The 14,108-nt window shown below is 37.9% G+C and overlaps 1 protein-coding gene across 2 annotated transcripts in view; it reads left to right on the top strand.

Annotated features, from left to right (window-relative positions):
* The window catches only part of LOC108701012 (ankyrin repeat and fibronectin type-III domain-containing protein 1), a 412,491-nt gene extending 398,895 nt beyond the window's left edge, over window positions 1-13,596 (top strand). For both annotated transcript variants that reach the window (XM_018235128.2, XM_041576478.1), the window contains exon 21: window positions 12,594-13,596. In XM_018235128.2, the coding sequence (XP_018090617.1) occupies window positions 12,594-13,387 (794 nt within the window). In that variant the 3' untranslated portion in view covers window positions 13,388-13,596. The remainder of the gene's footprint in view (window positions 1-12,593) is intronic.
* Window positions 13,597-14,108: the final 512 nt, after the last annotated feature.

A 14,108-nucleotide genomic window follows, 5' to 3' on the forward strand; every position in this document is an offset into this window, starting at 1 on the left:
CACAAGACAAAACACAGGCAAAACAACATTATCAGCATTTTTCTTTCAATATGACCTGCTGCAGGTTTTACTAATTGCTAATTAAGCTCAGTGCATGTATCGTGCATAGTGGTGGGCGAATTTATTCCCGCGATTCGCCACTGGCGAATAAATTTGCGAAACCGGCACGAAAATTCAACGGCGTCAAAAAAATATGGATGGATGCCGTTTTGAGAATTTGCGCCGAAGCAAAACGCCCCAAATTCGCCCATCACTAATCGTGCACTAAGGTTTTGCTCACATTATATCGAACAGGAACAAATACACTTGGTAAGTAACAGTTTTGAGGATTTTTGTAATGCTGGGTAAATGTAGAGAGCATAATTTATTATTATGACACAAAAGGAAGAAAAGTGGACAGAAAAAGAGGTTTGCTGACCAGCAATAGAGTAAGGGAAAAACATTTATTACCACACATAGAGGCAGATAAAATAAATCACTGTGCATATCCTAGCAGGATTTCTTTTTTAAGAAAATCTTAAAATGCTGTCATTTTAGTATGACATTTGAACATTGTTTTTTTATTTATTAAACCCATTTTTGGTTGTTTTGAAATGAACAGCCTTTCCTTGTTGCTAGGTTCAGTGAGTGTATCAACATGATTGCAAATCTAGTCCAAACCAAAGAGCTGGCAAACATAAATGATAAGTATAAATGTCCAGCATGGCTGTAATTTCACTCTAAAGGCTTGGTCATTTTTTGCCCTGCAATCTTAATAAATATGTTGTATTCGCATGATTAATAATGGATAATGCCAGTCCATGGTGGCAATTAAAAAACAGCTTCTAATCCAGCCTAACAAGCCATTACAGGCTCAAGAGAATGGAATGGTTTCTGATTGACACACTAATAGAAGCCTGATACATAATCCTCTTTACCTATAGCTGTCTGACAGGCACCACAGCCTATTAACTCATTTTAGCAGAAAAAAAAATCCAGAACGTAGACAAATATGAGTTTGGTCCGTGCTGAAAAGACTTTCTGTTCTGCAGACAGATCTCCATTAACCAGCAGCGTAGATGGCACAAGCACTAAAAATTTACTTTATAGGCAGATGAAGATCTGGGGAAAATGACTCCGTTTTTAAAACTCCCCAGCTGTCCTTTCTTATTTACTGTCTGGGTATATTGGCAAGGCATTTACTCTTTCTCTCTAAATTAGGTGCAGAATCCTAGATTATTAACAGTTGGTATTACAGTAGTTAGGGGGCTGAGCCAACACATTTCTCTATACTTTCTACTAGGTTTTCTTTTTAATATCAACGGCTATTTTTTGCTTTGGAGTCTGGCAGCCAGGGATTGACATAAAAACAAGGGGGGCTGGCAATGCAAGAATGGTGGGGGCAATATCGGGGGTAAATTTTATTTTAACAACTGGAGGGCTTAATGGCTGGACATACCCTGCATATATACTGAAATGTGTAGCAATTGTTAATGTAGCATTTCATTCCTATTTTAATCAGTGCTCTCCCTCTAAAGAAGTGGACCCCAGACAAATGTCCTTTCTGCTCTACCCTAAAAATGATAGCCACATAGCAGATTTTGGTCATTTTGGGTATTTCTATGGCTCCAATGGACTCAAAAGACACCATAATTCCTATAAGAATTTTAAATTAGACAATTTAGGAAGTACCTCCAATCTGCCCCAGTGGCCCCCAGATACACTCATTATTTTATGCGAATCCTCAACTGATGGGGTATGTGGCTTCTTAAGTAGGAAAATGTGCTTAGTAAATATGTAAATGTATAGAATTTTTAGAAATAATGGATCCTGGGCAATAGAAATATCTGATCATGAAAAAGACTCATTTTTCGCTTTTGACTTGTCTTTAATAGTGACCAATCAGATTTCCCATTCGTTATTGTGTTCAAGGCCAATAAAAATGAACTACTGGCTGAAAGAAAAGGAGGAAGCTATCCTTAAATTAATTTTCAGTACAGTGTAGAATTGTTATTATTAGCAACTTATTTATTGGTTTTTCCCTTGTTTTTATTTTTCCGTTTTCCCCTTTCCAGCTTTGCAAAATCTCTTAAGCCAATTATTTTTTAGTATGTCAGGCATTATCCATTGTGCAACACTGTCGCAAATCCAAACCTCATGTAGCCTGTGTGCCCAACTAGGCAGGGCCCTCTGACCTCATGTCTCCATTACTGCTTGTCCCCTCATTTGTAAATTGTTTTGATCCTGGCTGTCGTATTGTTTGTGTTCTTCAAAATACATTGCATAGCTCTATGGAATATATTGATGCTATATAAATAAACAAATAATTCAGGCCCTTTGCCTGTTTATCTTCTAGTATGTTGCTCCATGGCAATTTGCTAAGGAAAGTAAGCCCTAGCAACCAAATGATCCTTTTAAAATTTCCAACTGGGAAAAAATTTAAACCAGAATTTTTTACAGCTTTCACTGCAAATGACAAAGATGATCCTTTTTGCCAGGGTTGGATAGCAATAGCTGTTGAATACTTTTAAATTGTATCTAATTAGATAATTATTGTATAAATATTTTTTTTTCTGATTATTCAGACTTTTGTACTGTTTAATGTGTGGTTGCCATAATCGGCATTGTTATGCCTTTCTAACATGAGTCTCTATTTCGAATAAAAGTTGTCACTGCTGTGACATTGTATCATATAAGCAATCAACCACTCCTTTCAGCCATGAAACACCATTTACATTAGATGCCACTTTATAATTTTCAGTTGCTTTTTGTGTGAGGTCTTTATTTTCCATTTTTATGAAATTGCTCCATTTGCATTTGCACGTATGAATTTTGCACATACATTCACTATGTCGTCCAGCACTGCCATAAAGGGGCACTGTCATAAAAAAAATATAGCGTTTGTACCTAAAAATCTTCATGTTGAGTAGAGTAGTTTTGGAAAATATTTAAATTCTGAAAAACATTGCACTTGCATTATGGTTAAGGGCCTGATTTATCAATATTTTTTTTATTAAGAATAATTTGTCCTGGCATGAAAAATAATTGTCTGAATCCATTCTCTCGACATTGGCCCATTTCACTTTGCTGAAAAATTAGCAAAAAAAATTTGCAAAATGCTGAAAATTCAGTGAAGTTTGCCTTTATAATTGGCTTTATCTTAGTGATGTGCCATTCCATATTGCCTTTTACTCATCCAAATTAAATCATTGAATCCTTCAGTGTAATGAATTTAATTTAAATGATTATTTGTTGGTGTATCTACACCATGAACCCACTTTATTTAAAGTAATCTATCTACAAGATTCTCAAGCAGTAGACAGTATACACGGTTGTTTGAGAGCAGCCTTATAATGGAAAATTCTCTATTCCGAGAGAAACTAGCCAAATAACAGATTTTTAATTTTTTTTGCAGAATTAAAGCATTCCATATAGGTTTGATATTTAATGTTGATCTGATGTTCCTTTTGACCTCTTTAATGTAGAGCATTAATCCCATACTAAACAATGTTAATTGTGCTGCTCACATGCAAATGTGACCCCCACTAATAACGAGAGGGCCTCCTGTTCATAGAGGAGACTGCAGAAGAAGAAAAATCAGTGCCACATTTTGTACACAACCCCTGTTAAACACTGGAGCCTTCTCTCTCATTTTGAAGATTTATGCTCCTAAACCGAAGCCCTATAAAACAGAGCTACTTGGTTTTGTGACTATGCAGGAGGGCCCTGTAGTCACTTAAGTCCTGTGTGATCAGGGCACATAGAGACATTATTCAGCTGCACGCAGGACTAAAAATACGGCGGTGCCTTGGGGATGTAGTCTAGCTAAAACAGTGAGCTCGTTCAGGTTTCAGTAATGTCCTCTTCAAAACTGCTGCAGGGTTACTGGAGCCTTATTTACTCAATCCCATCATTGTGGAATTCAAGCAGAACCCAGCACATATATATGAAGGCTAGTTTTTTCTTTTTTTTTTTAACCAAAAGTTTGCTTGGAATCTGTGAGTATTTGTGGTTTAAATTCTTCTGTTGGTGGCATGAGTCATCGTTCTAGTTATAAATAGTAGCAAAGGTGTATTTTCTATGGTCCCTTGCTGCTTCAAAATATTCAATTTTATGTCTGGTGGGGGCGAGACGTACAGGTACAAATGGGCATTGTGCCAGCTTAACCCATACAAGGAAGATAAATATGGTTTAATATTAGTCACATGAAACACTATAAATGTATATAATTTCATTCTGATTTGGAGCAGTGGCATTACATCCATAATTATGCTAAAATACGTACAAGGTTGAAAGTTTGTTTTATTGGCATAAACTACAGGTATCCGTAATGGGAATTACTCTTTTGCAAGTTTGGATTTTGCAGGGTCTCGGCTGCAGACAGGCTAAAGGCTACAGAATGGTAATACACTAATACATAAGATAATACACATAATATATTCTTACACGGTTGCTCATGTTACGAGCATTGATTCATGAGCAACATTTACGTTGTATATATAACATTAGTCAGGTATTAAAAAGAGTAATAGACCCCCATCTAAAGTGTATAGGGTTATTCCAGCTGTTTCTTAACAAGGTTTCTCAATAGATATAAATACACCAAAATGGCATCCTAATATTGTTATAATGGTATAGAGAGATACCATATTATATTAGCATCGGCATTCACTGTGCCCATCACACTTCTACAGGAAAATCTAATAAAAAATGTGGTCTATGTTTTTAGGCAGATGGCAGTTTCTATAGACTTCTCCTAGAAATATGAACGGCATGTCCACAGGTTAAGGCTGTTGTAATAATTAGCTTGAATGTATATTTATATTGTAGTGACCACACATTAGTCTGCTCAGTTCCATCTTTCCATCACCTTCAGTCTCTTCAAAACATCCAACTGCCTCAAGATAGGGTTCCATGAACTAACTGGCCCTCTCCACAACTGATCTTGCTAGAACATAATCCTAGAGATAAAGTCCATTTGGGCCTTGTGATACCATATAAACTACCATTGAGTACCACAGGGGGATTTACAAAATATTCCTTTCAACCCTGTCTTATCACTTAAGGTGGCCATAGACGCAAAGATCCGCTCATTTGGCAACATCGCCAAACAAGTGGATCTTTCCCCGATTTTCCATTAACGAGCATGGCTATATCGATGGTAATCTGATTGTTCGGCAGTATGGCCGAACACTTCGATTTTGATGTGCCATGGGCTCTGGCGGGATCGGTCGGGTCAAAATCAAACCTGACAGTTTGACCAAACGACCAATTTCAGCCAGACGAAAGATGTCGGCACACGCCACACACGATCCGAAAATCATACGAATCCTCGATTTGTACGATAGGATCAGTGTGTCTATGGCCATCTTTATCCTTCGGGGGTCTTTGAATCCTGTATGACATTTTGCTCTCATATACTAAAATAGATGAGGCATTTAGAATATAATCATTGACCGATGACACACTATGCAGACGAGTTAATTCGGCAAAGAAGTGGCATCCTTGCAGCAGTCCCTGGACAAACAGGCAATCTAGGTGGCGAAGATGAGATCCAATGTTAATAAATATAAGGTTATGTTCCTGACAATTAAAAACATGCAAGCATGCCTAACTCTATCCCATTAAGGAAATTGAAATAGAGAAAGTTTAAAGAAGAGTGACTAAAGAAAAAAATGTTTGTTAATGGCACATCAGGGAAAGATCTGCTCGTTTGGCGAAGTGGCCAAACGAGCGGATCTTTGCATCTATGGCCACCTTTAGGCAGGTTTGATTTCATATTGGATCGAGGACCTCGTTGACTCATTGATGCAGTACTTGCCACATCAACCGCTATTCCGGTCATTTGGTTGGGACTTGTTAGTGACCTTGCCAACCGGTGGATCTTATAATGTATGGCCACCTTGAATTCATAAAGTATGGTTTACACTGTGGAATAGGCACTTACGGGCAAATGTAATAAAAGGAGCAACGATTGCTACTATCCTAATCACCCATAGCAACCAATCAACAGGTAGCATTTACTGGCCACCTGTTTAAAACCAAACATTGTATTGGTTGCTATGGGTTACTGCTCCTAGGCAAACTTAGCGCCTTTTACTAAATATGGGGTTTAATGTGTAAATATATAAGGGGACCATAAAATAAACACTCTACTGGAAGTATTTATTGTATTAAAGCATCAGACACAAGAGGATTCATTGAGATTTCATGCCCACCCAATATTCCCATTTTATACTGCTATATACTAGATTAGTAGTGACGTGTTAAGAGGCCTCCTCAATAGCGATGAGCGAAATATTACGCTGCGTTTCACTTCGAAAATGACTCCCAATTGGTGAAAATAAATTTGTCACCCATAGACTTCAAAGCATCTTGGTGAATTTCCAGTGAAGCTGAACCACAAATCTGAGGTTACTGGAAAAGCCCAATTATACCAGTCTCCAACCATTACATTAAGGGTGAATGTTAAACAGATTAAACAAAAACATATGTTGGCCATGCTTTCTTTCACATCTATCAGCAACTCTTTTTTTATATCCAATCAATGGAATTCATCTTTATATAAAGCAATGCCACTGGTACCACTCTAACACTCATGGCTGTATGGTAGGGGGATGTCACCCAAGTCACTCAAGTCACTCTTTTCAATATAGTTGCTCTTCCTCCTAAAACAATAAGGAACAATTGCTAGAGCCTTTACTTTATTTATTAACTTGCTCCAAATCTAGATAAATCCACCAAATGTCAAAACTTGTTAAAACTAATTCAATTAATAATGTTTCATGAATTCTACTAGGTTACTTACACCAGCTTGAAAGAGACTATTTCATTCTAATTAAGTTAGAAAAAAAATCAAAGTAAGCTGCCTTCCTTTAAACAAGACCTACAATATAATGTAGCCTTAATTGCTAATAGTAATTATATAACATGCGGCAGCGGCAGCTTGATAAGGAGAGGAGAAAGTTTGGCAATATGCAAAACTAAATTTCTTTATAAGGCTCAGAAACGTTTTATAACCATTTTTGGTTCACGTTGGTTAATCCAAATTTTAAAAAACAATTACCTTTTTCTCTGTAATGATAAAACAGCACCATGTACTTGATCCAAACTAAGATATAACTAATCCTTATTGGCAGCAACACCAGCCTATTGGGTTTATTTAATGTTTGCATAACTTTCTAGTAGACTTAAGGTGTAAAGATTCAAATTATAGAAAGATCCCTTTTCTGGAAAACAGCAGTTCCCAAACATTCAGAATAACAGGTTCAATACTTTTATATAATGATACTATATTGTTGGACTCCATGACCTGTAGTGAGTGATATTATTGGCTGCTATTCTGCCTTCAGTATACATACAGACAGATGTAAATATACCTTTGCTATGCAGTAAATTTTTATGTGTTCTACCCAGTTCAATAATCTGATTAGTGAATTTTTTGCCAGCCATGGATTTGCGGTGAAATTCCCCAGAATTTTTTTTCGTGAAACTGCAGCAAAAATTTCCCATGACAAAAATCGCCATAAGAAAAAATGCCCATTGACTTTAATACTTTTCTACAAAAAAGTCAGAGACCAAAAAAAAGCTGTCACAAGCAAAAACGCCAACTCACTAATGCATTTGGAGTGAGAATAATTGTTGCGCATAAAAAAATGTTGACTCCCATTGACTTATACGACAATACGGTTTCGCAAATTTTTTAGTGAAGCAAAACGGGACAGATTCGCTCATCACTAAATAGCATCTGTGTGTGCCATTTCTGCTTGTGGGTAACTTTTTTTCCATTGTTCAGTACTGGGGTGGTGAAATCAATTTTAACTTGTTTTTTGAATGCACATGTTTAAACATTGGTGAATATATATGTGCAAACTGTCATTTAGCAAAGCATTTAAAAGAATTAGGGTCAATATATGTGTTGGTTCTGTTTTCGTTTCCTAGTATGTACAGGAAGGTACTGACGATGGAGGTTGGTATTTGAGGTATCTTAATACAGAGTCAGACTGGCCTGCCGGGGCACCGGGTAAGAACTCCGCAGGCCCTGGCATTGGTGAGCCCAAGGCCCTATAATTGCATTGGTGGCTCAGCGCTCCTGCTGCGGCAGAGCCAGCCAGTCCGTGAGTACCTGCGGGCCCACCCGCTCAGTTGTCAACTTGCCCATCTACTCTCCCTCTTCACTCACACTGGTCACCCAGCCGAATATGTGTGCGGCGCCATCCAGAATGTTCTGCGTTTGCGATCTGGCATAACCTCCTGGTCCTGGCATGATGCAATGTCCTCCTAGCCTGCCCAAGAGAAGTTAGCGTGCATGTTCAGGCAAAAGTAGAGGGGGGCCTGGGACAGCAGCCCCGGTGGGCCGTGGGCCCCCCAGTCTGACCCTGTCTTAATATATTATATTATTATTGAGGTATCTGCACATATCTCACACCTGACACTGCCAATTTCACTAGGCAAAATGTATAGCCATGAAAACCAGTTGCATGAACAAAAAGTTTGACTACTTAGACTACAAAGAACAATTCCTTCTCTGGAATTGCTTTGCCAAACAAATCTTAACTGGCATGTAACACCAACAGTCTTTTGGACTTTGTAATTTCTCGACTGAAGGTTCAGCATTTGATCAGGCCCCCCCTTTAGCTAACTGGATGTTTCACTTTAACTGACCTTTTTGCTTGGATTTCAGTAGTAACTAGGATATACTTTATATTCCCAAATATCTTCAGCTGTTGCTCTGGGTCATCATCCTAATTTGAAAACCACTGTCCTAAATTAATAAAAATTGAGCCTACAGTACAGGTTTGGGACCTGTTATCCAGAATTTTCCATTCCATCTGGCACTTAAGCAGTTTTGCACTTTTTTTGGATCTGGTGCTAAACACCCCTGCGTCAAATGCACAGATTTAGGGGGAGGATGTGTGGCCATTAGGCTCCTTCCTCCCCTAAACCCTGGCCCCATGAGGGCGAACCTTGGAGATGGTCCACCTGTTTAATCTTGCCCCTTCCCAAACCTTTTGGCGGGAGGGGAAGGGACAAAGGGACCCCCTAGCCTTGCAGCAAAGGGGGTTTGAATACCCTTGCCCCCTGCCTGTGCCTTTTGTGCCGGGGGGGTCAGGGATACAGGGTCCCCCTAGCCTTGGCAAAAGGGAGTCCCAAGATTCCAGATCACTTTTTGGGCCTTTTGGCCAGGTGACCCCTTTTTAAGACTAAATCAGTGCACCCTTATTGCATGTGCTTGCACTTTGGGATTTTAAGCATGCTCGAGCTTCAATAAAAAAAACCTGTTATCCAGAATACTCAAGACCTGGAGTTTCCCAGATAAGGAATCTTTCTGTTAATTCGATGTCCATACCTTAAGGGGTTTATTTATCATGCCATGTAAAAATTGGAGTGAAACATTATTGTTGATGTTGCTCATAGCAACCAATCAGATCTTTGCTTTTGTTTTCTGACTGTTGAAATCTAATTGCTGATTGGTTGCTCTGGGCAACATCATTGGTAATCCTTCTCTCCGCTATTTACACAGCATGATAAATAGACCCCCTAAGTCATCTTAAAAAAATATTTAAACATTATTACACTCAATAGGATTGTTTTGCCACCAATAATAATTAATTGTATCTTAGTTGGGATCAAGTACAAGGTACTGTTTGGTTATTACAGAGTAAAATGAAATCATTTTTAATAATCTGAATTATTTGAATATAATGGAGTCTATGGAGGATGGCCTTCCCATAATTAGGAGCTTTCTGGATAATGGATCCTATACATGTACTAAAATTAAGTTGTCTTAAGTTGTCAAGTTCCTCTACAGTACCAGGGAAAACAGCTTTAAAAATATGAAAATAATTTAATATATTTTTTTTTAAAAAAAACTTACCTTTACAATGGTTTAAAGGGTTGGAATTCTTTAGTCACAATCGAGGCTGGAGAAAATAAGTTGTGGCACACAGTATACTGAATATTTAAAAGTAACACCTCAGTGACAGATTGTCTATGACACTAACAGCCTTATAAACCTTCAGCAGAGGGTTACAGTCTCCTCCAGCACGGAAGGGGTAAAAATGTTCTTTTGAAAGGACAGCGAGTGAGGACAAAACAAGGGAACTATGCATGAATGTTAGAGATTTGTGGCGTTGGCAATTAAATGCAAGTTTGAAAAGAGAGTCTCCCCAGGGTTTTTTTTTTTTTGACTTGTCCTTTTGCTGAGTGCTACTGATGAAATAAATACTGTCCCACTGTTAAAGAGATACTATGGGGAGACTCTTAAAGTGCAAACTCAGGAAGCTGGGTAGTCCAAAAAAATAAATAAGGGCTCTTCCTGATTTAGGACGTCTTCATAGGAACGTTCACTCTGGATCAATTAACAGCTGAACGCTACAATGTGAAGTGCCCTATATATAATACTTATTGTAAGGTAAAAAGCAAGTCTTATAATTGTGACATCAGCATTAAAGTCCTCATTTAAGACGTGGTCATAGAAAAGATGACTCCGCTTCTTATTAAAAAGTAAAGTGCACTGGGGTGTCCAGGGCCCACCGGAGCTGCCACCTCACCACTCCACTGCCCTATTCTTTATCTAATCTTTCCATAATTTGGATCTCCATACCTTGTCAACTAAAAATCATTTAAACATTAAATAAACCCAACAGGCAGTGTCGGACTGGCCCACAGGGATACCAGGAAAACTCCCGGTGGGCCAAGGTGTCAGTGGGCCCACTTGCTTCTAAACATTTCATGGTCATTCCCTAATAGAGTATAATAAGTAGATATAAAAGACTAGGAGAATAAAGAGGTTGAGTAAGACGAGGAGGAATAATAGTTTGGAAAGTGGGCCCACAGTCTAAGGTTTTCTGGTGGGCCCCTGGCATCCCAGTCCGACACTGTCAGCAGGATTGTTCTGCCACCAATAAGAATTCCTTGTATTCCTTAGCTGGGATCAAGAACAAGCTACTGTTTTACAAAGAAAAAGAGAAATCATTTAAGAAATTTTGAATTATTTGATTTAAATCAAATCTATGGGAGGTAGCATTCCTGCAATTCAACGCCTTCTGGATAATGGGTCTCCAGATAACATATCCCATACCTCTATATACAATCAAATTTGCCAGGGTTTGCTTTCATTGCATTCTGCAGATTGCATGAACTGGATTTGTTTCAGGGATTTTTATAAAGGTTTATTTCTTATTTATTTCTTTTCATAAAATGTTTCCCCCCTAATAATATTTATTGTCCACAATGGGTAAATATTTGTTAAGGTTTATTGTCCCCGGTCCCCCATTAAGCTCAGATTAACAGCTATGTTATGCCTGTTACAAATTTCCTATGCACCCAACAGCTGGGACTACTTTCTAAATTGACCGGGATACTTTAATGGTATGTAAGTGAACTTAAGTAAGAGCAAATATCATAATTGCTCTTTTCTACCCTTATTAGGTAAAAAAAAAAATATTGCTCCCATTGATGTGCTGGTTCAGTAAATCTACATCAATGTCTTCCTTTTTTTACATTTGCCATTAATTGTAAAATTCACAAGCAATGGGAAATATGGCAATATAAGAGAAAATGTAAACAGCAATTTAGTACTTGCTTTAAAAATATAAGCGTTTTCTAAACATATCTATATTTTTGCTGTTTGTGGTGTTTGTGGTTAATGCAAAGAAATGTATGCGCTAATAAAGTATTCTGAGTATGGGATAAAAATGAGCATGCTTTTTAAATATATTTATATGCTTTACATGTGACTCTAGGCACAAGCTTATCTTATATTCCCAATATGGTTGGAGGACATAAGTCACTTTAGTGCACATGAAGCTCCACTCTTGTTTTAAACGTTTTGGGGGATGTTTAGTTGAGTCTAAATAGAGTTTACCAGAGGAAACTGCTCAGCTCTATTTACTGTTATCAAATTTGTTGGGTCATATTTATCGAAGAGTGAAAAAATACGTCCTTAAGAATCATATCCAAGTGACCTCTGTGGATTTTCCTCAATGCACAAGCTCAGATTGCCACTTGAATCAAGCTGAATGTGTTAGATTGTTTACTAGAATTTACATTTACATTTTAACATGAATAAATACTTACTAAAACAAACAATCTGAAGTTACATTGTCAGACTCATGCCATGAATGCCTGCTAAAGTGCTGTGATTTTTGCACCTTGCCAACATGAATGACCCTTTTTAATAATCTGCTAACTCTATTATATGACCAAAACTGACCCTCAACCCACTCAGTTGAATTCCCCTGAAGAACCAGTGAAATTCTTTTGACTGGCCACAAACAGACTCTTTCTGGACTTCTATCTAAACAAGCCCCAATAAAATAATACAATACAATACCATACACAAGCCAAAGAGCTAACCATTCATTCTAGCATAACCAAACAAACCAAACCAAACAGCTGTGTATCTATGGTAAAGACATCTTTTCAGTCCAGCAAAAGGGACTTGAAGTAAACAGTTGGAATTAAAATGATTTACCAGATATCAGATTATGGCTGAAAACAAATAGGTTGCTAGACCAGGTGCAAAGTTGGTACTCATGGGTCAGCTTCCTCAAAAAGTAAATTTTTCAAATCAAGGGATGTCTAAAACCTAATTATCTTTTTATTTGTAGATTCACAGACTTGCTCTGATGAAGAAGGTTGCTCTGAGGTGTTTCTACCCACAGACAGTGATTATGATTCCAGTGATGCTTTGAGCCCCAGAGAGTTGGACCTAGTCTACTCTTCCTCTCAAGACATATCCCAGCAGGCAGTGTCATGTCTGAGTGGCAGTGCTCCTGATGTTCTTCAAGTACATGACATGAAGCCTTGCTTGACCTTGAAGGAAGAATGTGGAGCTCTGGATCCTAATACAGAGTATTGCACTAAGTACATGGACAACTTATCAGTCATGAGTTACCCTTCAAAAAGCATAGACAAAGCCACCAGCTCAAAGCAACACCTGAGCCTTTTGGGGAAGAAGAGGTCTGGGAAACATCAGCACTGCAATTATTTTAGTCGGCATCACCGCTGGCTCCGAGTTCATAGTGAGTCACAGGCTTTATCACTTACAGAAGGGGTCTACACACAGCACATGTCACGGACAGTCGACTTTAATGAAGAGACTACCTCTGGTGAAGAAATTTCCATTCCAGTGGACAACCCTCGAAGCACTTTCTTACCTCATGCTTCTAGCCTTCCTGAAGAGAAATCAAAGTACAACGAATCAAAAACAAGTGTACGGAGAATATATGTTGAGCCTTACAAACAAATGATGTCTGAGGAAGACCAGAAAACGTGGACCTTAAATGTAGGAGAATCCCATTGTCCTGCCAAGGAAACCATTATACAAGTTGCAGGACAAGAAATAGATGCAGATGAAAATACCAATTTGCAACTATCAGAAGTGTTTAGCAGTACACTATAATTAAATGGAGCATGGAAAACTGAAACTTTGAACAAATATAGGCCTCTTTTGAGGTCCTCTTTACATTTTACAGGTTCATCTCCCATCTTGCTGCTCTTTTGAATCCATGTTTGTACCGAAGGTATTGCTTTGGAATCTTTGCAAACCAACCGAAATGTTGTTTACTTTAACAGTTTGTTGCACAGCGAGGAACAAATATATGACAATTCTACCAATTGGCCTCTGACAATGTCTCATCAAAATTGGTTATTTAAAAACAGTCCAACAGTCAATGTTAAATTTGAACTACATTTAAATTTAAGCAGAAATGTTTTCAGCTGTTTATAGGGGAAAAAAGAAATACATTTTATACTTAAAGGGTTGGTTCATCTTTAAATTAACTTTTCAATTGGTCTTAATTATTTATTATGGTTTTGAAATTATTTGCTGTCTTTTTCTGGCTCGTTCCAGTTTTCAAATGGGGGTCACTGACCCCATCTAAAAACAAATGCTCTGTAAGGCTAGAAATTTGTTGTTATTGCTACTTTATATTACTCATCTTTCTATTCAGGCCTCTCCTATTGATGTTCCAGTCTCTCATCCAAATCAGTGCATGGTTACTAGGTAATTTGGACCCTAGCAAAGAGATTGCTCGAATTGGAACCTGGAGAGGTGTTGATTATACAGCTAAATAACTCAAAAAACGCAAAAAATGAAAACCAATTGCAAATTGTCGCAGAAT

Source organism: Xenopus laevis, chromosome 9_10L (assembly GCF_017654675.1).
Source record: "Xenopus laevis strain J_2021 chromosome 9_10L, Xenopus_laevis_v10.1, whole genome shotgun sequence".
NCBI lineage: Eukaryota > Metazoa > Chordata > Amphibia > Anura > Pipidae > Xenopus > Xenopus laevis.